Source organism: Muntiacus reevesi, chromosome 14 (assembly GCF_963930625.1).
Source record: "Muntiacus reevesi chromosome 14, mMunRee1.1, whole genome shotgun sequence".
NCBI lineage: Eukaryota > Metazoa > Chordata > Mammalia > Artiodactyla > Cervidae > Muntiacus > Muntiacus reevesi.
The window spans coordinates 63,833,912-63,857,716 of NC_089262.1; the positions used below are offsets into that span (position 1 = coordinate 63,833,912).

At 51.8% G+C, this 23,805-nt stretch overlaps 1 protein-coding gene across 2 annotated transcripts in view; it reads left to right on the plus strand.

The window, feature by feature from the left end:
- The first annotated feature begins 260 nt into the window (after positions 1-260).
- The window catches only part of SH3PXD2B (SH3 and PX domains 2B), a 122,635-nt gene continuing 99,090 nt past the window's right edge, over positions 261-23,805 (plus strand). For both annotated transcript variants that reach the window (XM_065905144.1, XM_065905143.1), the window contains exon 1: positions 261-480. In XM_065905144.1, the coding sequence (XP_065761216.1) occupies positions 406-480 (75 nt within the window). In that variant the 5' untranslated portion in view covers positions 261-405. The remainder of the gene's footprint in view (positions 481-23,805) is intronic.

The following is a 23,805-nucleotide window of genomic DNA, read 5'->3' on the forward strand; positions in this document are numbered from 1 at the left end:
ACAAGGGTTGAGGGAGAGAACGAAGCCACCAGTAAATCAGGATCGCAGGGCGGACGCGCGCCCGTCCCCTCCCCCGACCGCGGGGGCGCAGCGCCGGGACAAAGGCCCCGCGGCGGCCGGACGTTGGCCAGCCGGGTCCGCGCGGGGGACGGGAGCGGGGGGCCGGGCCCTTTAAGCGGGGCGGGCCGGCGGCGGGCCGGGGGCGGGTCGGGGGCGGGCCGGGGGCGGGCGGCGGCGGCGGCGGCGGTGGCCCGGCCGGAGGGCGCGCGGAGCGAAGGGCGGCGGCGGCGGCGGCAGCTCGCGCTCGGCCCGGGCTCCCGATCGCGCCCGGCCCCTGGTTCCCGGCCCGCGGCGGCGCGCCCCTGCATCCCCCGCGCCCGACCCCGGCCCCGCGGAGGAGCGGCCATGCCGCCGCGGCGCAGCATCGTGGAGGTGAAGGTGCTGGACGTGCAGAAGCGGCGGGTCCCCAACAAGCATTATGTGAGTGCCGCGCGGCCCCACGCCCCCGCGAGCCCGGGCCCCGTCGGGGGCGGCCGCGAGCCCCCGGCTCTGAGAACTTCTGCCTCCCGCTCCTTCTCCCCCGCCGCCTGCCGCGCGGCCCGGGTCTCTCCCGGCTCCTCCCTCGCCCCCTCCCCCTCCTCCCTGTCGCTCCGTTCAGCTCCTCCACCCTGTCCCCGGGCATCGCCCCTCGTCGCCTCTGTGCGTGCCGTCTCCCCCTTTCCCTCTCGCTCTGGTCCCCCCAGCCCCTTCCTCCCCATCCGTGGAGAAGTCTGGCCCCAGCCGGTGTAGGCAACGAGAGGCGCAGAGAGAGGCGCCTGTTCTCAGGCCGCCCGCCCTGTCCCTCCTTGTCCGGAGGCGCTCAGACCCGCAGCGCCCAGCCACAGGTAGCCCCGCCGGGGACCGCCAGGTTGGCCCCGTCCTTCTGGAAGAGGCAGCCTGAAATCTCTGAGAATGGATCCTTTCAGTGCCTGCACCAGGAAAACGGTTTTTTGTTTTGTTTTGGGTTTTTTTGGCCCCTTCTCTCCAGTAACTTCTGTTTAAAAATGTATGAAAGTTTTTTCCTGATACCTCCCTGACAAAATGAGAACTTGTTTAGAGCTGGTGAGGACTTGAGAAAATGGGCCAGTGGCCTCATTTTGCAGATGGGAAGGCTGAGACTCTGGGAGGCATTGGGTTCTGGAACAAGGCTGAGCTGGGTTTGGTTTTTTCCCTGCTTCTGGAAGATGTGCCTGGGGTAGACGGTGACCCCCACCCCCCCAGATGGGAATGGGTTCCCTCACCAGCCTAGGAGCTCAATTTGTGGGTTCAGAGGGCCTCAGAGGTTCTAGATAGGGGGCTGGTGGGGCTGGGGGGTGTTGGGCCCGGGTGAGGCCCTGGGGAGGCCTCTCTGCAGGAGGGAAGGGGGCTGTGGTGTCTCTGGTGGTGAGAAGGGGGCAGTGGCAGCGCCTAACTGCAGAGAAGTTAACCAGGAAGGGAAAAAAGAGCAAGAGGGAGGGAAAAAAAATCCTAACAAAGAAGTGTAGAACAATAAAGAGCAAGGGGCGTTGGCTGGCTCAATTCAGCTCCTTGATATCTCTGCAAGTCCTCTTTGGGTCTCTTTTCTTAAGAGGCTCCTTCTTTTAAGACAGATCTACATGCCCTCCACGGATAGTCTACACAATTCTGAAAGGAGATAGCCCAGAATCCACTCTGCACTCCCTATGAGAAAGGGTGTGCTGTGTGAGCCTGTATTGTTATTGGCTGGGCAGCCAGTTATTCAAGCCTTAGCCAGGCGGTGGGAAGCTATTTCCTGGACCTGTGGCATCTTTAAATAGAGTGAAGTTTCCCTTGATTCCAAGGCTAGGTTAAATTGTCTTTTTTTAATTCCATTTTTTTTTTTTTAACTGTTTCAAATGCTGCCAAGTCTTGGTTTCTTGTTTGAGCTTGTTGACTGTGTAACTGTGTTGCCTCTTTGGTATAAAGACAGTTTTTACCAATTTGGCAACAGGAGGATGTCTGAAAGTCCCCATGCTGCCTTCCCCCAGATCTGTGAGCCTGGAACACCAGAATACACACAGCCACCAAGAACTGGGCATCATGGTCCACTCTCCTGTCCTCTCCTATCACATCAGGTGCAGGTTCTTAATTAAGCCTACTTGACGGATGAGAAAACTAAGGCTCAGAAAGGTGAGGGCCTATGCCTGAGGTCACAACCAGGGCCAGAGCAGGAATATAAACCCAAGTCTATTCAACACCTGGAAGTGTTTTCCACCAGGCCACACCATTTTGCAGATTTCATGCCCCATAGTTTCCCTAAGCAGACTCCCCTCAAACACTAGGAAATCTGCCATCATTTGTGATCACTCTGAGGCTTTTCATTCTCTGCTTAGATCCATCCCTGCCAGTTTTTTGGAGGTTGTGCAGCTCTGAAGGTCATCTTTCTAAGCCTTCAACCACTTTTTGGGGGCCCCTTCAGATAAATCTCTACATATTAACATGGATTTCGGGTTAAATCTTGGCATCACAACTTGCTAGCTGTGTGACCTTGGTTTCCTCATCTATGAAATGGGGGTAATGGTGCCCACTTCTTAGGGGAAAGACCTTGTGACTGGCAGGGCTGACATCCCATAACTGCTAGCCGCCCGCCTCCCTGCCCCGTGGTATCCATGTCACTCTGGCTGGGAACATGCCGACGACGTCATGTGAGGAGGGTTTCACCGAGAATTTGTTTTTCTGCCTGTGGGTTTAGTCACTCTTGCAATTCAAAAGGGCCCCATCCCTCCCAGCCAGGCTTTTGGGTTCATCAGATGAAGAGGGGCAGCAGGTTGAGCAGAAGCCTGAGTCATCCACGGGAACAGAGAAAATTACGTGCCTTGATGGCAAGAAACCCACCAGAAACTGCCAGTGATCCCCACTCATGTTCTCAGGTCGTACCTGCCTCCGCCCCTCTGGAAGAACTGGGGTGGAAGTAGCTATTGGCTGAACCTGAACGTTTTCCCCGCTAGTACCCTCTCATCTGGAGTTGGCCCAGCCTCTCTGGAGAGAGACCGTGGGCAGGGGAGTGGGATAGCCGTGGGCTCCGCCGCTTCGGGCCGTGTGACCTTGAGCTGGTTTACCTCTGTGCACCTCTCTGAGCCCCCCGTCTATGTCTGCAAATTGTAGATACTGCTTTCCTCTAGAACAGAGTTTCTGAACCTTTGCACTGTCGATATTTGGGGCCAGATCATTCTTTGTTGTTGGGGGCTGGTCCTGTGTATTGTAGGATGTTCAGCAGCATCTGTAATTTCTACCCCCTAGTTGCCCGTAGCATCCCCCTCCCTGATTATAACAACCAAAAATGTCCCCACACGTGTCCCCCAACCTCTAACCCCTTGCCCCAACCACTCCATGAGAACATACAAGTCAGTTACGGAGGGTTCCCCACCACCCGCTGCTCCCCATTTGCAGCTGCTTTGATCTCCACTGCTCATAGCTCGGTTGCCTGAAAAAGAAAAACTCATAGGTGCTGTAGATCTCCAACTGCACCTGGAGGTTAGGGCTGCCTGCCAGGACCAGGCTGCTTGTTCCACCTGAAATGGCATCTTCTCCATGTTCAAGGTGGCATCTTTACCAGGCCTGGTCCCAGCCACCTTCACCTTGTGGGCAGAGACATCATCACTGGGCCCAAGGGCAGAGTCATAGGCCACATTTGGAGAATTCAGGGACAGAAGTTCCCAGGGCCCCTGAGATCCCAGTGGGTGAGTAGGGATCATTGTTGACAATGGTATCAACAGTATTATCATTTGGAGAGGACTTCCCTGGAGCCACTGCCCTCTGGCTCTGGGCCTTTCTCTGCTGGCCTCTATCCAGGCTTTCTGAATGAATGGAAAGGGGGCTTTCACGTGACACCCTGGAGACCCTCCCAGCTAGATTATCTTCCAGCTTGAGGGGAGAAGGATGTGCTCCATGTACATTTTGCAGGTTTTATTTGAATTGCCCCAGCCCCAGCACTGGAGAGGGATGTACAGAAGCCTTGGGGTTAGGAAAAAAGTCTGTTAGCAGGGGCCAGGAGACACTGGCTTGCTTTGTCTTGAGATCTTTAGATGTTAAGAAGAACAAGATGCTAGGAATAGTTATAGAAGCAATAATCTTCACAGCTGAAATTTAATCTGTTGTTGTGAGCCAGGCAGTAGATGAGCTATCAGTGTACATATTTAGTCGTCACAGTGGTCCTTTTAAATAAGTAGTTTTCCATTATACTAATACATAATTTTAAATATACAGATACATAGAATAAGTTAAATACCTCTCTCCCATCCTGCTGTCAGATCTTTACATTTTGCCGTATTCAAGTCATTTTTATTGTTTAAGAAATAAAATATTGCAGCTGCAAAGCCCCCTGTGCGTTCATCCCAACAAGCTCCCCTACAAAACAAAACACAGTATCCCACATTTGGTGCTTGTCATTCCCGTGCACATTTTAAAAATAGCCAACAGACATGATTTTTTTAATTCACTAGTTTTATTGAGGTATGATTTACATGCCGTAAATTCAACCATTGTAAGTATACGGTTGACTTATTCTTTAAAGAAATGTATAGAGCTGCGCAGCCATCATCTCAATCCAGCCTTATCACGTCTCCATCACCCCCAGAAAGATCCCTTGTGCCCTGTGGCAATCACTCCCCTTGCCTCCGAGGCCCCACGTACCTTTTAATGTTCTTACCTTTTCAACATTCCCCAGGATCTTACATGGAAAGTTTTGAAACTGTACAAAAACATGCTTTTGAGATCTATGTTGGTATATGGAGCTCTAGTTCATTTCAACTGCTGCTTCATATTCCATTTATGAATGTGTCTGTGCTGGTTCGTGCTCTTGGGGGAGACTCTCAGAATGCTGGCTTTCAGCGGCTTTGCGCACACAGCACAGTCGGTCAGACCCCAGCTCAGACCCGGCTTCTGGGTCCTGGGCTTCGTGCCTTTTCTAGTGTGCACTCCGTGTCCCTGGGAGCCGTGTCTGCGCGTCACTCTGCTCTGCGTCCTTGCTGACACTCTGAATTGTCAGACTTCTTGTTGTTGTTTAGTTGCTGAGTCGTGTCCGACCTTTGTGACCCCATGGACTGCAGCATGCCAGGGTTCTGTGTCCTTCACTATCCCCTGGAGTTTGCTCAGATTCATGTCCATTGAGTCGGTGATGCTATCTAATCATCTTATCCTCTGCTGCCCACTTTTCCTCCTGCCCTCAATCTTTCCCAGCATCAGGGTCTTTTTCAGTGAGTCAGCTTTTGGAATCAGGTGGCCAAAGTGTTGGAGTTTCAGCTTCAGCATCAGTCCTTCCAATGAATATTCAGGGTTGATTTCCTTTAGGATTGACTGGTTTGATCTCCTTACCATCCAAGGGACTCTCAAGAGTCTTCTCCAGCACCACGATTCAAAAACATCAGTTTGGTGCTCAGCCTTTATGGTCCAACTCTCACATCCCCTACATGACTACTGGAAAAACCATAGCTTTGACTTTTTAGGGTACAGAGGAGTATCTCATGGCAGTGTTTATTTGCATTTCCCTGCTCGCTAATAAAGTTAAGCATCTTTTCACACCTTTCTCAGCCATTTGAGTTTCCTCTTCTGTGAATTAATTGCTTGTTTTATCTTTTGGCCCCTTTTTAGTATATTGAGTTATTGGTTTTCTATTAATTTACAGGATTTATTTATACACTTGGGATCCTGGCCCTTCAGATAGTTACATTAGTGTTCCTGTTTTCCCCTTGAGACCAGAGGTTCAGAGTGCTACAGGCACATACCTGAGGTCCCGCAGCAAAGCCTGGCAGGGTGGAGATTGACGTATATGCACTCAGCAGCCCTGTGATCCCACCCCTGAACCCAGTGACCTTGGGTGGATCATTTAAGCCTCTAGGCGCCAGCTTCTGCATCCTGGCCTTTCCTCATCTCACTGCCTGCCTAGCCTCGGTTGACGAAGCACAGGCTGCCGCCAGCCCTTAGTCATTCTCACCCCAGAAAAGCTTTGGGTTGATTGTGCCCCTGGAGTGACGGGTTGGCAGACCCTGTGCTCCTGGCTTTGAGACCTCCCTCCTCACTTGCCAGGCTGGAAGAGCTGAGGGTCTCTCCTCTGAGCAGCTGACTTTTGCAGGATGGATCATGCCCATATGAGGCATCATCAGCATTCTTGTTTCAGTCTATGGGAGGCCATTGGCTGGCAGGCTCAATGGTCTGGAACGGACTGTGAATCTGCTGCCCAAATTAGGTACATTCTGTTTTCCAGCCTCCCCCGCCCCTCCCCCCAGACATCCTGGCACCCCATTTTGCAGAAACATGCAGGGCGGGCCAACAAACTTGAGTGAGAAGAACTTGGGCGTCAGAGACAAACATTTCTGCCTTCAAATTCTGCATGGTCTCGGGTGACTCACTCAGCCCCAAGCCTTAGTTTCTGTATCTGTAAAATGACAGTGTCACCCTTCTAGGATGATTGTGTGCTTGTTTAGATAATGCATGCAGTCGATCCATTCTCCTTCCCTCCTGCTGAGGGATGAATGCCACCTCCTAGCGTCTTACGGATGCACCATTGCTTCGTGCAGGAAGGACCTGGCTCTGAGCTCTCTTCACGAGTTCCTAACCTGGGTGACCTCACACAGCGGCTCCCTGGGGGCCTGTAAAATAGGAGCAGTAATAGCGCTTACCTCCAGAGACGTGGTACTCCTCACATATTGCTGAGCCTGACGCCTCCTGTAGAAAAGACGCCCAACCGTTGGCCATCACGCCTACTACTAGGCGTGAAAACTAATGTTAATGATAGTAATTGCCATGACCCACCTCTCTGCCTGTCTCCTGCCTGCTGCCCTGGGGGCCTGCCGAGTGTTTTCTCTAGGCAAGGTGCTGCCCCGGGCAGGACGCTTGCTGCCCTGGGAGAGGCCCACGAGCAAGGCAGAGCCCACCTGCCGTCCGTATAGGTGGGTTCTGCTCCCTGTCTGTGTCCACAGAGTTAGTACCCTCAGCAGACGTTAAGGCCCCTCGGGTAGGTTGGTTGGTTGGTTGGTTGGTTTCAATGGCCGTTGACCTTGTCAGCCGTGCTGTGCCATCCCATTCGCTCTGGTCCATGGTTACAAGGAGCCAGGCCCCTCACCCCACCTGCCAGGTCAGTCTTATACTCCAGACTCCTGCACTTGTCTGACGATCCAAGGGGGTGAGACTATCATATCTTCATATTTACTTAAATGTCACTTTAGTTCAGACTCTGAATCAGTGCCATTCCTTGCTTCTGGTAAGCAAAGAAAGTGCACCAAATGGCTTAGGTTCAAATTCCAGCCCTGCCACCTATGGACAGTGTGACTTCAGACAAATTACTTACCTTTTCTGCACCTCATCTCTGTTTCCTCATCTGTAAAGTGGGAATAATAATGGTAGCTCCAATTTCATTGGGCTGATGTGAGGACTAAATGGTCCTGGCACACAATAAGGGCTTAATAGCTATGAGCTATAGTAGGAATGTGCAAATTTAGTATCATTTATGATAGTAAAAGTTGGAAACCACTTAAACACCCATCAGTAGAGAATAAGATAAAACATACCATGACCACGAGCTACAAAGAGCTAGGATACCATCAAGATGGCAAAAATGTGTTCTATCTTCTGTCATGGGAATGTAAAATAGTAAAAGCAGGTGGCAAAACCAGTGGCAAAACCACGTGCTCAGACTGACTCCCACCTGGTTACAAATGAAAGCTGAAAATATGTGTCAGTGAAAGCACAGAAGTGTAGCTGATGAAATTTTTGTCACTTTCTTTTTGCTCATCTGTGCATTTCTATTTTCCAAATGTTCTGCGGAGAACCCATATTCCTGTTTTTAGTTAAAAATTAAAAAACAGCAAATGCTCATTTTAAAAGAGCAGCAGTGCCAGGGCACGGCGGCTCCAGCCAGGCTCCCGCATCCCTGCCCCCCTGTCCTGTCCTGAAGCCACAGAATTTCCAGCTCCTCCGAGAGCCTGTACTCTCCAGACAGATTCTAGCCTCCAAGACTCTCCCCAACTCATGCCGCAGAGTCGGGGCTCTGCATGTGGTTTTCCAGTCCTTGAGCCCAAGAAGTGGCAAGAGATGAGTTTACGGTTCCAAGAGGGAAGGAAGTCCAGAGCAGATGCTTTTGTGGGTGAAATGCTCCTTGCTCGGGGGCCAGGCTCTCTCCTCACTGAGGGGCCTGGGGTCTCCCACCAGTCGGCCAGTGGGGGGGAGCTAGTGCAGCTCCTCAGGGACTCTTATATCCGTAGTGCTTATATCAGAATGGGTTGGCAAGACTTACAGGCTGGAGTTCTAGGGTCTGCACCATAAGGCCGTAGGGGCACCAGGAAGGTCATTCAGGTTTAGAGGTGTGCACCCACACCCCACTCCCCTGGACGGATCGTCCATTGGCTTGTCACCCAACTGGAGGTGCACAGGCCTCAACACACAGCAGACTCATCACACCGCCAGAAAGACCTAGCGGACTATTCCATGCATGGACACTCATATCCTGTTGCAAGTCATGCATGCTTTTTTCCTTGAAGAGAGAGCTCTGGGAAGGTGAAAGCTCTTCCCTGGTGGTGTGACTCAGTTTTCTCCTTCCCCTGGGAGGCCAGGGTCAGCTGCAGGTCACTGCCGCTACGAGACAGGCGGCCGCCAGCTAATCGTCTGTCAGCCTGGTGGGCGCCCGTCGTGAGGCGTGAGCGCCTGGCCCCAGCGAGGAGGCCTCTTCAGGAGGCCGTGTGGTCGGAAGGGCGCGCGTGACGTCTGCGCCGAGACTGGGCTCGGGGCTGGTTCTGTTCTTCACTCACTCTGGGACCTGAGCCTTCTCCCCTGGGAAGTGGGCGGCTTTGGTGGGGAAGTGAAATGAGCTTCTGTGCAGAGCGCCTGAGGGTGCTGCTGTACCTTGGTGCTTCCTGGCCTGGGGTCATGCCCAGAAACTGGGGCCCTGGGGCCCCTCTCACAGAGCCCTTGTTCGTGGGGTCACCCAGATCGGGGTGGAGCTGGTATCCCTGCCCTCTGCTGCTTCATGGGGACTGGCTGATGGGGTAGACAGGAGGCCTGGGGTCTCCCACCAGTCAGCCTGTGGGGGAGTTTGTGCAGCTCCTCAGGGACTCCACCGGGAGCCTGCAGGCCCGAGCTTTGAGGGAAGCATCCTCCTTTTGCCCCTTTTTCCAAACTACAGGTGTTCTCTCATCTTTGCTGGCCCAGGTGCCGACCTGCAGACAGGAGATGACCCCAAGCCTGGGACTTTTTTCTTGTAGCAAAGGGACAGGGACCTAGAGGTGCATCTACTGTGTATGTGTGTTTAGCGGGTGGGGAGGCAGAGCTCTCCTGCCGGCTTTTGCAGGCCTCACTCCGGCTGTCCCAGAGCTTAAGGCTGCCAAATTTACCAAAGAAAATACACGGATACTCAGGGAAATTTGAATTTCAGATAAAAATGCAATATTTGGGACATACTTATACTAAAAAGTCATTCATTATTTATTTGAAATTCAAATTTCCCTGGGTATCTTGTGCTTGATCTGCTAAAACTACCACTTTCAGTAAGACAACTCAAGAAATGTTCATACTTTGTGATACTGACAGTTCTTAAGAATTCACTGAATTCAGGCACTTTTGAGCAGAGAGATGATACCCAGATGTGCAAAGCGGGGATCCAGACCTCAAGGAGGTCAGTGTCCTGAGAGAGAGATAGATGGCATTTTAGGACCAGGCTGGCACTGGGGAATGAGCAGGGGCCTGTGCCCTTGGACTCCGGGACACTGGACTTGGAGAAGGCAGCAGAGTACCCAAGGCCGCTCACATGGCACTGGAGTGATGCTGCCGAGTGGAGAAGGGTAAGGGGGCTTCGGGCAGAGAGCAGGACCAGGAAGCTACAGCCCTGGCATCGGGCGTGTCTGAGAAAAGCAGGAGAGGCTGGAGTGATGGAGCTGGAGCTTGATGGGTGGCTGGGGTCCCCGAGGGCCTGGGGGCTTCTGACTGAGCCAAAAACCATAAAAGAATAAGAGCAAAGGGGACTCCCTGACAGTCCAATGGTTACGGCTCCACCCTATTGCTGCCAGGGGCCTGAGTTCAATCCCTGGTTGGGGAACTAAATTCCCATAAGCCACTTGGCACAGCCCAAATAAATAAACATAGACTGTACCTTCAAGAAGGCCATGCCGCCTCCTCTCACTGCCCCCTCCCCCCAACACACACACAGCCAGTGCTCAGAGTCAGAGATGTCCCAAATGAAGGTTGCTGGAGACGTCAGGAGGGGCCGGGACTCAGGGACACTCCCCCGGCCTGATGGGTGGGGACACACGTTTCACAGGAGGATGGAAGGGGCAGACACAGAGCACACCCGGGAGGCGAGAGGGAGAGAACGCTGTCCACAGGCGGGCTGTGCAGACAGTAAAGGTGAAGTCAGAGAAGGAGGGAGGGGTGGGAAACATCAGAGGGGCCTGTGAAAGCTGGCAGGGCTTCCCTGGCGGCTCAGCAGGAGACGTGACAGAGGCTTTGATCCTTGGGTCAGAAAGGTCCTCTGGAGACGGGGGTGCAACCCACTCCAGTATTCTTGCCTGGAGAATCCCCTGGACAGAGGAGCCTGGCAGCCTACAGTCCATGGGGTCACAGGTCGGACATGACTTAGCAACTAAACCACCAACACCAACACCATGAATTCTGAAATTTGGGAGGGATTAAACAACTCTGGATTTGTTTGGTTCTCAAGACTTGATGATCATTTATTGTTATTATCATTGAACAACTTTCATTTACTCGAGTGCTTATTATATGCTTAAAAGCTTTTCATGCTTTATGTCATAGAATCTGAGCAGCAGTTCTGTGACATAAGGAGTATTACTCAGGATTCTTGGGTAGCAAGTGACAGAAACGAACCTAGCTAAGTTAAGCTGGAGGAAGTGTATTGGACAAATGGCTCTGGCAGAACTGGCTTAGCCCGCAGTCACAGAAAGGACCTGGCCAGCTGGAGTCATCCAGGGAGTTGAAGCTGCCAGCGGGCATCGGAGCATCACCAGGAGCAGGCACCTGCTCCACCCCTCAGCCCTGTGGCCGCTCAGGAGTCCAGTTCAGGGAGAGAGAAACTGATTGGTCGAGCCGGATCACCTGACCCTCCTTTGGTTAGGCAAGGGTGAGGAACTGTGATAGACAGTCCCAGTGAAATCGCCAATAGTTGTTGTAGGGGACTTGGGGTGCTGTGTCGCTGGAAGAAGTGGGGCAGGGTGCCTGAATAGGCGGAAACAATAGATGTCTGCTACACAGGCACTGTTCCTAGCCCATTTCACAAATATGGGAACTGAGGCTTAGATGAAGTCCTTTGCCCAGAGTCACACTTGGCTCTGCTGCCTGTCATTGAATGTAAAGAATGGAACCATCAACTCGCCACCACCTCCACCCCTCAGACTTGCCTTTAAAGTACCTAAGGATAGGATTTTCTGTTCTGCTTAATTAGGCAGAATTGTAGGGACCCCCCTGCCTGCTCCACTGACAAAGAAAGCCAGAAACCCACACGGAGGCGTCACCGTTTCCTCCTTCCCGGCCAAGGTGTGAATCAGCAGCCGGTGGCGCTGGGCCATCCTTGGCTGCCAGTCAGTTGCACAGATGTGGTTTATTGTCTGCCCTGGGCCAGGCCTGGCCCCACGCCAAAGAGAGGCTGCGATGTCCAGGCAGCCTTTGTCCTCCCCGAGGTCACCATCTGTTTAGAATGTGTCACTATGGTGTAAGGGCTGTGGTGGGGCCTGCTATAGGGCCGTGGGGACAGGGCAAGGGTTCGAAGCCTGGCTTGCCCATGCCCTGCTAGGGCAGAGAGGTGGCATTCTGAGCTGGGGTCCACAGGAGATGGGTGTTCCAGGACAAGGAGAGCCAACTAGCGGAGTTCTTAATATGGGTAGAATTTGGAACGTCCTTGAACTTTGAAGTGGGAGGAATACATTTTTATCATCAATAACCTCCAATAGCAATTTAGCATTGCCTTCCTTTATGAAGACAGCGACCCTTGGATATTTACTAATGCCTGTGACTTTGTCACAGGTGGAGTTACAGGTATTTTCACATCACTTTACAGTTGTTGCATGGACCCCAGTAGATCATTTACACTTACCTCTGCTTCAGAATCACGATGCTCTTTGGCCTACTGCTGGATTTTGTTACTTACTGCATTAATAAAGTGTGTGTCTATTCATTGTCTTTTGAAACATTTTTATTCAGTATTAGTTTCGTTTGGAATGTTACATCTTTATTCATTTTTAAGTTATTTTGAGAAGGGGACTGTTGATACCATCAGATTGCCAAGGGGCTCCGTGGCACATATACTCAAAAAGATGAAAGACTTCTGGGTAGAAGTTTCAGAGTTTGGGCTTGGAACTCAGGTGTCACTTTGACCTGGCCCTGCTAGTGACTGGCTGAGTGTATGACCTTCCTAAGTGACTTGACTTCTTTGTGCCTCAGGTTTTTCATCTGTAAAATGAGGGTAAGAATAGTACCTACTGTGGGTTATTTCCTCTAAAGGGTTTAGAGCAGTGCCTAGGACATAAAATACTGAATAGTTACCTGTTAGTATTATATTTATCATCATTATCATTCCCTAACGAATGATGTGCATTTTTAATAAGCTGCCTTGGACGATGTGACATGGGTGGTCTAGAATGCCCACACCTTGAGAAACATTCTCTAAATGGACGCCCCCCACCTCCTAAGACTTAAAAGCAATATTCCCTGAAGATTTATGTATTCGGATATTTAACAGTGTGGTGATTAAAATGATATTGAAAATAATATCAGTGCTTATCAGAGGCATGATTAAATAAATGGACTACTGAAGATCCTTCAAAATTTTTTCTCAAAGAATTTTTAATGAAATAGGGACTCACCATGTAACACAAGTGAAAAAGATCATATATACAATGTGATCTTAATTTCATAAACTAATGTACAGAAAAAGGATCTGGGAAGAAATATACCCAAAGCGTCATCTCTAGTGGTAGAAACGTGCATGCATGTTAAGACCTCAGATTCTGCCATCAGACTTCATTAGCAGCTGGATGGAACAGGTTACTTCACATACTGGATCTTACTTTCCACCACTGCTGAGTGGAAACAGTAACACAGTGTGGCCTCGTAGGAAACACATTGGAGACCATTGGTGGTTGTGAACAATTACATTGTTTTACATTGGGCTTCCCTGGTGGCTGAGAGGTTAAAGCATCTGTCTGCAATGCGGGAGACACAGGTTTGATCCCTAGGTTAGGAAGATTCCCTGGAGAAGGAAATGGCAACCCACTCCAGTATTCTTGCCTGGAGAATCCCATGGATGGAGGAGCCTGGTGGGCTACAGTCCACGGGGTCGCAAAGACTCAGACACGACTGAGTGACTTCACTCACTCACTCACATTGTGTTATATTTTTATGTATTATCCCAGGTTTCTCTAGAGGGTAGGACCACAGAGTCAGGAAAGCGTCCTGAAGGGAAGAGAAGGCGGGACCATGCTTCCCCTGCTCTTTTTTCCTGCCTCATAGACTTGTTTATGAAGCCCCAGAAGCTGGTGGGAAAGTCCACATCGGGGCTCACTCCAAGGCTGGGAGGAATGGTCTGCTGGGCGAGGAGGCCGGCGGGGCACAGCACAGGGGTGGCCACGGAACCCGCAGAGCCCGACCTTTGGGAACCACACGCAGGTTCCTGCAGGAGGAGGGGCTCCTTGGATGGGCACAGTTTGGTCCCCACTTATGCAGCCTCCCCCCCTCTATCTGGTGTGAGAATCCCTCATCCTCCTCTGATACCCCTGCTAGATGGCTGTGCGCAGGGTGTGAGGGCTCAGTCCCTCTGCACGCTCACCTGTTCCTTTTCTCCCTCCTGCCCTCAGGCCCCGTGGGATAGGAAGTGAAGCCGTGCTTTCTTGGAGGGGCAGATGTTTGGGGAGTATCCTGGAGCGCCTTATTTGGCCTGTGTCTGCCTGTCACTCAGCCAGGGCCTTCAGCTGCGGTGCTTCTTCGTGGACCAAGCCCGTCCCGGTGCTCACACACTGGGTCTGCTGCTGTTAACTTGTCTCCTCTCCGCTAGACCCTGAGTCCCTCGCAGTCCAGGACCTGACCCAGAACAAATCAGTTCTCGTTCTTTCAGTGAACCCTCTTAGTCCCATGATTCTAGGGTGATGGCCCCTGATGGCATCCTTCAGCTGAGACAGAACCAGACGCTTCGTGTTGGCCCGCTCCTGCCGCCAGACCGAGCACTGTGCCATAATGGATAAGCCACAGGCTTCGGAGGCAGCCAGGCCTGGGTGTAAATCCTGTCTTTGTTACTTTCTACCTGTGCAGTTTAGGGTTTCTTACTTAACCTCTCAGAACCTCAGTATCTTCTTCATCTTTAAATAGAGGAGTCATACCAGTAAGTGACACATAATAAACCCTCAAGAGGAAAGTAACTAATTCTCAGTCTAGTCCAGTGGACACAGATGGAGTACTCTAACCCCTTGGGATGCTACAAGGTCGAACCATACAAAATTGCCAGTTTTTGACCTAACAAATGGCAATTTCACTTAGTTCAACCTAATAATCTAGTTCGATTTGGGCCTATGAAACCCACTCTACTTGCGTGGCAGGGTATCAGGGGCCACCACTCTACCAGGCATCTTACCGACATTATCCCATTTACACTTTACAACAGCCCTGAGAGACAGGTAATACTACTCCAATCATCCCTTGGTATCCATGGGGGCTGGTTGCAAGGCCTCTTGTGGGTACCAAAATGCATGGATTCTCGAGTCCCTTATATACAGTGGCATAGTGTTTGCACATAACCTTGTGTATCCTCACAAATACTTTAATCATCTCTAGGTTACTTATAATACCTAATACAATGTAAATGCTATGTAGATAGTTGTAAATACAATGTAAATGCTATGTAAATAGTTGCTAGCAAACAGCAAATTCAAATTTTGTTTTTTTGGAACTTTCTGGATTTTCTTCCTCTTTTTTAATCTGAACTTGGTTGAATTCACAAATGCCAAGGGCTGACTGTATTAGCATGCCTATTTACCAGATGGGGAAACTGGGGCTCCTAAGTAGCTTGCTCAAGGAAGTATATAGCCAGGGTTGGAACCCAGGTCTGTCTGCCTGAGTCTGTGGCTGTTTGCTTTGCTGCTGTCTTGAGACGGGGATGCCTGTCTCCCCGTGAAGTGGCAGGAGAGCTCCCAGCACTCTCTTGGACCCCCTGGCCCAGGGGCTGGCAGCTATAGGCTGAAACTCCCTGAGACACTGCTGTGGGATGCCATGTTTCTTGTTCTGGTTTGGACAGTTGGCTTCTGCAGTTTCTGCTGCAGCGTCTGTAGCTTTGGTTGGGGACTATGAAGGGCATTATGGAGTCAGACAAATCTGGGCTCGAATCCTGGCCCCCTTCTCAAGCAGCGGTGTGGTCTTGGACCCGCCCTCAGTTTACCATGCTGTGAAATGGGTGGATGGTAAGCCTTACTCCATACGGTTCCCGAGAGCAGAGTGCTGAGGATTTCACAAGTGCTCATTAGTGTTTGTCCTCAGCTGGAGAGTCCCCGTGAATCCCTCCAGATTCAGAGCCTCTCCAAGCTCCACCGACAGAATTAGCCCTCCTCCTCCATGCTCCATCAGTGGCTTAAGGTGCCCCCTAGAGGGCCTGTGGCCTGTGAGAGGATTCTACTTCTGTCTTCTCTGCTGGGTACCTACTGTGTGTCGGGCACTGTGCTGGGCCCTTGAGGTGTGAACCAAAACCCCAGGTAGTGCAGTGGTAAAGAATCTGCCTGCCGGTGCAGGAGATGCAAGAGACTTGGGTTCGATCCCTTGGTCGGGAAGATCTTCTGCAGTAGGAATGGCAACCCATCCAGTATGCTTGCCTGGGGAATCTCACAGACAGAGGAACCTCGTGGGCTCCAGTCCGTGGGGACACGCAGAGTCGGACGCGACTGAGCGTGCACTCACTAAGACCCATGTGACTGCATATCTTGGGCTTTTTTTCACCATGTCTCACAGTCCTGGTTTATTTTATGGCCATGCCGCTGGCACGCGGGGGCTTAGTTCCCCGATCACGGATTGGACCCGGGCCCGAAGCACAGAATCTTAACCATTGGACCACCAGGGAAGACCCCACAGCCTGGTTTAGATCTTAACTCTCATGTGCTGGCCGTGTGACCTTCTGTCAGCCAGTGTCACCACACCCTATGCCCAATCTGCCAATGAACGTGGCCACTTTGATTCTTTTCGTTACTCAGCCTTATCCCTACTGCCTGTGTGCTTGCACACAGTGGGTGCTCTTGTTGGCTACCCAGTTCTCCACGGAGGAGAGGCCCTGATTTAAAGTCTCTCGGTTCCACTTCCTGCATTGCCCTGGGCTCCTCTGAGGCCTGGCAACCTGGGCGATCTCCACGAGCCCTCAGTGCTTGCCCTGGAGGCTTTCCTAGAAAGCTAGCCTTCAGGTTAGTTTCAGCAGAGCCTGGGCTCCGGCTGCCAACACCTCTGTTTGCCATTGGAAAGTTCCCCGTGCCGCTCTGGCCAGATGTGTGCAAGGCCGTGAGCTGGCAGCCAGAGGCCCGGCTGATGCTGCAGACCCAGTCCAGCAAGAGTTTCCACCAGCTCCGTGTCTCCGTCCAGAAGAACAGAGGGGCTGGGCCTCCACAGCCCTGTGGGTGGGTCATGCCTGTCCTCTGGGTGAGACCCCAGCAGTGAGGGAAAGACGGGCTTCAGGGAGGGCAGCTGATTGGATTTCACAGCGAGACATTCCTGACTTTTCCCTTTAACATAGCTTATCTCGAAAGATTTGAGTCAGCCCCAGAGGAGGGTGGGGGACAGGCTCAGCCTGAGCCTCTAGGGCCCCATCTCTGTGACGGAATTACTAGTGATTCACTCGAAGCTTCCTGTAAGTCAGGCTGTGTGCCAAGATTCTGCCCTGCATTAGCCTGTTGAATCCTTAGCCAACCCTGCAAAGTAGGTATGACTGTTCTGTCCATTTTACAAATAAGAAAATGGAGACTTGGAGCTATGAAGTGACTTATGAAGTCCCACAGCAGCATTAAGCTATAGAGCCCAGAATCACCCAGGTACCCAGAAGCCAGTGCCTTTTTTTTTTTTTTAATGACATTAAAGAGTAGTTGTTAATTTTAATTTTTTATTTATATGTGTTCATGCAGGAGGATTCCCTTTTTTGGTATCACATTCTGTTAGCTTTTGTGCCTGTGTAGGTTCTCATAACCACCACCCCAGACAGGAAGAATGAGCCCATCACCTCCTAAGAGTCTCCTTGGGCTGCCCTGACTCTTGGATGATGTGGAATGCTGCCTCCACCCGCAGTTGGAGTTGCTCCTGCACTGTTCTTGTATTCTCCATCGCCCATCCAGAGAGGTCGTGGGGTGAAGTGTGGACCTCTCTCCCAGGGCTGGGCCCTATGCCTGCATTCTTCTCTGTAACAAAGCCGATTCTGTTTCTAGCATGCTTGGCAGTTGAACTGTTCACTCAGCCATTCCAAGAGCATTGTTACCCCAGACTCAGAGCCTTGAATGAGGCCACCTTGATTTATGACCGTGTGGCCCTGTCTTGGCTTTCTATCATTCTGCCTGCCTGCCTATCCGTCCACCTGTTGGTCTCCTACCAGGCGGTTCCTGGGAGCAGGCACAGCACAGACGAGGGTGAGCCCGACAGGCCTGACTTGAGGGCCCCCAGGGGAGTGGGCTGAAGTCGTGTGAACAGACTTCCCGGAAGAACATGTGCTGAGCAAGGGCAGCCCTAGTGGGAACCCAGAGAATGACGGTCTCCAGGGAGGCTTCCAGGAGGAGGCAACCTCTCCGCTGACACCTGGGAAGTGAAGAGTTGCTATACAGGTGAAGGGAGAGAAGATGCTCCCTCCAGAGGCAATGGGAGGTGCAGGGGTCAGAGGCAGGAGAGCACCTGGTCAGGTGGGAGTGGGAGGAGGCCCCCTAAAGACCCCACATGCCTTTGTTGTCTTCCCCATCTGAGTGGAAAGCTCCGGAAGGGTCAGGACTTCTGTCTCCCTGGTTCACGGGCGTATCTCCAGCCTTTGGAAGGGAGCCTGGTACACAGCAGGTGCCCTCTGTTTGCTGAATGAGTGAATGAACTGGAGAGTTTGTAGCAGAAGACTCAGTTCTACTTGCACTTTAGAGATAAACTGAGCCTGTCTCCCACCTCCCAGCGTGGCACCCCTCTTCCCCTAGGTACAGTCTGAGACCTCAGCTTCACCGCCCACCTGAGCATTTACTGTCTGTCCTAGGGGCAAGGAGTGCAGGCAGTCCTAAACCAGGGCGTTGTATCTGCCGCTAACACCACAAGCACTTGCGTTTGGGCCCCTTTCCAAGCATTCACTTAATTGAAAAGATTGAAAAGAAAGAACCTTGGCTGCCGGCCGCACTCAGTATGTCCCTTGCTGTGGTGCCTGAGCTTGGCAGTCCTGACACTGACTGGGGACAGGAAAACGCTGCCTGGGGCCCAGAGAGCCAGGCCTGGCCTTGGGGGTCTGGGAGGAGGAGCAGGGACTTAGGAGGCTGGAGGAGCTGGGCTTGAGACTGAAGTCGCCTGCTTCCCAGCTCCATGGCCTTGACATGGCAGCAAGGCCCTGCTCTCCCCTGGGTTTCTACCTCCTCCTCCGGAGGGCGGCCCGACCTTCTGACAGGCCTTTCATGATGATTGACATGATGCTGGTAACATCCCAAAGACAAAAGAGCCCGGAGAGCTACAGTCCATGAGGTCACAAAAGGGTTGGACACAAGTTAGCAACTAAACAACAGCAAAGCGCCTGGCACAGGGTCAGCATGTAGCCAGCAGATTTCCTGGCGTGGATGCTGCTTTTATTTCAGGCCCCCACTCGGCTTGGGAAGATCCCCTGGAGAAGTAAATGGCAACCCACTCCAGTATTCTTGCTTGGAAAATTCCATGGACAGAGGAGCCTGGCGGGCTACAGTCCATGGGGTCGCTGAGAATCAGACAGGACTGAGCAACTAACACACACACACCACTCAGCTTGGTCCTGCCTCACTCTGACATCCTAGGTCTCAAAAGTGGCATTTCTCCAGGATTAAACTTAATGTCTGGAGAAGGAAATGGCAACCCACTCCAGTATTCTTGCCTGGAGAATCCCATGGACCAGGGAGCCTGGTGGGCTACAGTCATGGGGTCGCAAAGGGTCAGACACGACTGAGCAACTAACATAAACTTAATGTACCTTCTTTAAAAAGAGGAATAACACGTTTCTCAGCACTTCCGGTAGTGATGCTGCTCTGTGGTGTTGGGAAATCAAACACACAGCAGGGTGTTGCAATTCCAAAAAGAGGTTGGGAATGCTGACCTACATAGGCCAGATGTTGGGCAGACATCTGGGGAGAGCTGACAGATTGGGAACCGAAGGGAACGCGTGGTCTCCATGGGGAACAGCAGAATCATGTTTCCCATTAGTTAAGCTGGTGGAGCCTAGCCAACTGCCCCTGCCTCTCTCTGCTCTCCCCTTCTCCTCCACCCTTCTCTCCTCTTCTCCCTCCCTACCTCATCCTTCCTCCCACCCCAGCCCCCATACCTCCCTGCCCCTAGCGACTTTGTCCTCCGCCTTAAGCCCTGGCAGCAGATAGCCAGTGAGGTGGGCCTAGAGCCCAGCCAGTCGTTAATTACCAAGCTCTTCCCAGGAACCACCAACCCAGAAACCCACCCAGTGTGGGAGCTTTATTGGGGTGGCCCAGAAGGTCGCAGTTACCTTTCAAAGTCGGTTGCTTAAACGAGGGTTTATAGACTCTTGGGCGCCCTCAGTCATATTCCCAGGAACCCATCTAGATCTTGAAACTAACACTGCTGCTTCATTTCAGGGCTGCACATGTTTTGTGTTTAATAAAGGTTGCTCTGGCTGCAGTGCAGGAAAGCTTTAGTTTTCCTGGGCTGAGGACTTGCTGTAGGAACTGTGTGGTCTGTGAGCAGAAGTCATAGCCCCAAGGTATGGAGGATTCCCTGGAGCCTGGCGGGCTCCAGTCCATGGAGTTGCGAAGAGTTGGACAGGACTGAGGAACTGACGCTTTCACTTTTTTTCGTGCTGCATGAGAGATGGAGCTTTTCCTCCCAATCCCAAAAGAGCTCCCCGGACCTGAGAAACAGCATTCCAGATGGGAGCTCCAGCATCCTCAGCACCTCCTAAGAGAGCCCTCGATCTGGTTCCAACTCTCCTCCCTGCTTTCTGTGTGGCCTTGGCAAGTCCCTTCCCCTCTATGGCCTCATAACCCCAACTATAAAATGAGGGATGATCTAGAGCAGGGTTTTTGTTTATTTTAAAGTCTTACAACCCTGTGCTGTCGGCGTGAAGCAGGCAAAGGAGGACTGTGAGCGATGGAGGAGCCTGAGCCCTGTCTCAAGGCTCCACTGAGGGTTGCCTTGTGGCAGCGTGGACCTGCAGGCTGCCGGTTACACCCTCTTCCACATATAGAAGAGCTAAAAGCGGCAGCGCCTAGTGGAAACCAGGGTGGAGGGGCTGGGGACTCACCCACCTCACCAGCAGCCCTGAGCTTCTTGCAGGCCAATTTGACCACTGGCTGATCACCTGAGAGCTCTCCAAATGTGAAGTCCTCTGGGGTGTCATTGTGCAGAAAGCCCCAAGGAACTTGCAAGGAAATTTGGATACTACCATGGAAGTTTAAAGAGTCCATAGCTGGGAGTGGAGCCCCTAGCAAGTCACGACACTTCTCTGAATCCCCATTTGTAGCCCTGATCAGGGCTGTGTGTGGTACACGTCCTCCCGGGGCCTAGGGCCCAGGGCAGACATTGCTAATGGACCACAGATGCTCCTTTCTCTCAGCCCTTGCAGGAAAACAGCCCCAACCCTGCGGTCCTACTGGTGCCCTTGCTTTAGATGTTTTCGTTGGTCTCCCAGGTCATTCCAGGCTGCCCATCAATACTGTAGAGCCAGGAGAGGGCTTCCAACTTGAGAAATGTGGGCTCATTGGCCTGTAAACAACAGAGGTCCAGACAGATGAGACTGGCAAGGAATTCCACTTAGAACAGCACTGCCCTCATTGGTGACTGTCCTGCCGCCACCATCCTGCCACAACCCCCTCTCCCATATATCCTAAATCCTTAACTCAGTGTTGTTCTTCAGACTGACTCATTTTTTTTTTACTTACATTATTTTTAAAGGAAATTTTAGCTGTCCACTGTAAGTGGAAAACCAGCAGCCCTCGCTAGAAATAGAAGGAAACTAAATAGAAAGGAAAAAGAAAATCAGCGTGTTAGAGTTCTTCCTGGCAAGAGTTGCCTGCCCTGAGGTCTTCTGTCCCTTCTTCAGGAAATGAGAGCAACAAGTGCTGGAAGGGGTGTTAAGAAACCACTACTGCCAACTTTCTGAGCCAGTCAGGGCTGGAAGGGAACGGCCGAGACTGGCTTTCTCACTGTGGGCTTCCCTGCGGTCGGGTGCCGAGCCCTGAGTCGCCTGAGACCGGCTGGTGTGCCCAAGCTCCTGCGTGCCTTGAGACCGTCATCTGAGCAAAGACTGTCGCTGGAAGAGAGCTTGGACCACACCCGTCCCCAGACCCTCCCCCAAACGTAAACCTCTGGCCACTGCACCCTCCCATCAAAATGTAATCCCTTTGTCCTGTGACTAGTGCAGAAGCCACGCCCCTTCTAATTAGCATCAGCGAGGAATTGCAGCCCTGAAACCCCACCACAGAGGCCTGCAGAAACACAGTGTGATTGGAGGACATTCCCCCGTGCCTCAGGGATTTTATTCTCAGGGCAAAACACCTTCTCATGTTTTGTGAGTTCACATGATGAAAGCATATGAGATCACAGCACTCCCGAGGTGGGGCGACAGCTGTTTCATATCATCCTGCCCTGGGGAGGCTGTATCGGTGGAGTTCTGGGGCCTCTCCCAGGGCCGCGGCTGTGGGCAGAGCTCTGGGCCAGTGGGTCTGAGGGAGAGGGCATGTCAGTTAAACCGAGCTGCCTGGGGCTTGCCCGTTTCTGGGCCACTGCTTAGCCGTACCCAGGCCTGGTTCCAGGCATTTTTTAAAGGCCTCTAAACTTTGTTCCAGTTTAAATCTTTATTCGTGGGTGACCTCTTGGCTGTTGTCACTTAAAAATGGAATGTAAATTTCTGTGTGTTTAATGGGGTCTTCCAGGCACTGATGCTGCTGCTAAGTCGCGTCAGTCGTGTCTGACTCTGTGCGATCCCATAGACGGCAGCCCACCAGGCTCCTCCATCCCTGGGATTCTCCAGGCAAGAACACTGGAGTGGGTTGCCATCTCCTTCTCCAGTGCATGAAAGCGAAAAGTGAAAGTGAAGTTGCCCAGTCATGTCTGACTCTTCGAGACCCCATGGACTATAGCCCACCAGGCTCCTCTGTCCATGGGATTGTCCAGGCAAGAGTACTGGAGTGGGGTGTCATTGCCTTCTCTGTTCCAGGCACTGGGAGCCCCCAACTCCATGGGGCTGAGTTGGACCTGCCAAAGGAGGTGACTGGAGGCGGTAGGAAGCATTTTTGGAATATTCTCTCTCAAATCCCAGCCATGAGCAGAGATTCTGACCAAGGTAGATTCCATTTCAGGAACTTTGAAAAAAAGAATACCTCATTCAATCTTTGCCCGTGAGATAAGAAGGACGAGCATCCTTATCCCCAGTTTTCAGAGAACGCAGAGGCTCAAAGGGGCAAAGGACCTCCCCAAACTTAGAGTGAGGTCAGGGCTGAGGCCCCCCGCTGCCCACTCCCAGCTCCTCCCCGCCCCGCACTCCTGCCTCTGTCCTCAGCTGTGTCTGCACCCAGTGGGTGCTCCGTGATCTGGCCTGGCGTACCAGAGGATGAGCCGCGGTAGTGCGGGAAGGTGGGGCTCGTTCCACCCTGGAGTTCACGGTGCTGAGTCAGACACATTTCTTCCTGTTCTCCTAGGAAAGTGACTTTTTTTTTCCCCCTGACTGTAAAAGAAAACAGACTATAGAAAATATGAAGACTACAAGAAAGCATCAAGAGAATTTTTTAATATTCATTTACTTTTGGCCATGCTGGGCCTTTATTGCTGCAGCAAGTGGGGGCTGCTTTCCCGCCGTGGTTCGGGGGCTTCTCACTGCAAGGGCTTCTCTTGTGGCAGAGCATGGACTCTGGGCGCATGGCACGGTAGCTGTGGCTCGTAGACTTAGTTGGACCCCGACTTATGGAATCTTCCCAGACAAGGGATCAAACCTGTGTTGCCTGTATTGGCAGGTGGACACTGGACCACCAGGGAAGTCTCAAGAAGAGAAGTTTTAAAGTCTAATATTTCTACCAACCCAGAGCAAACCATATATGTACATTTATATGTCTACTTATTTATATGTGTATATCAGTGGTTTATGTACATATGCACATTTATATATAATATAGTTAATCCGTGTTATTTGCAGATTTCATATTTGGGGATTTGCCTATTTGCTGAACTTTATTTCTAATCCAGCCAATACTTGCAGGGCTTTCCCAGTCACTTGCAGACGTGGGCATGTGCGTGGCAGCAGAAGTTGTGTGCACCCTGATGTGCGTGTTCCCAGCTGGAGTTGAACAAAACGACCTCTGCTTACATGTTCCGGCTCTTAAAACTGAACAAGTGTCTTTGTCACGATCTGTTTAGTGCCACATTCTCTCTACATTCTTGCGCTCTTCATCAGCCATTTCACTGCTTAAAAAGGCCTCAGACGTGGTGCTGAAGGGCAGTCTAGGGTTCCTAAGCTCGGGATGGCTGGCCTTTTTGGAGAAAGCATAGGTGTTAGGTAAGCTTCGTTCAAGCATTAGTTACAGTGCCGCTGGCCATGAGTTCAAGGTTAGTGAATGAACAATATACATTAAGTACAGTGTCATTAAAGAGAAACATACA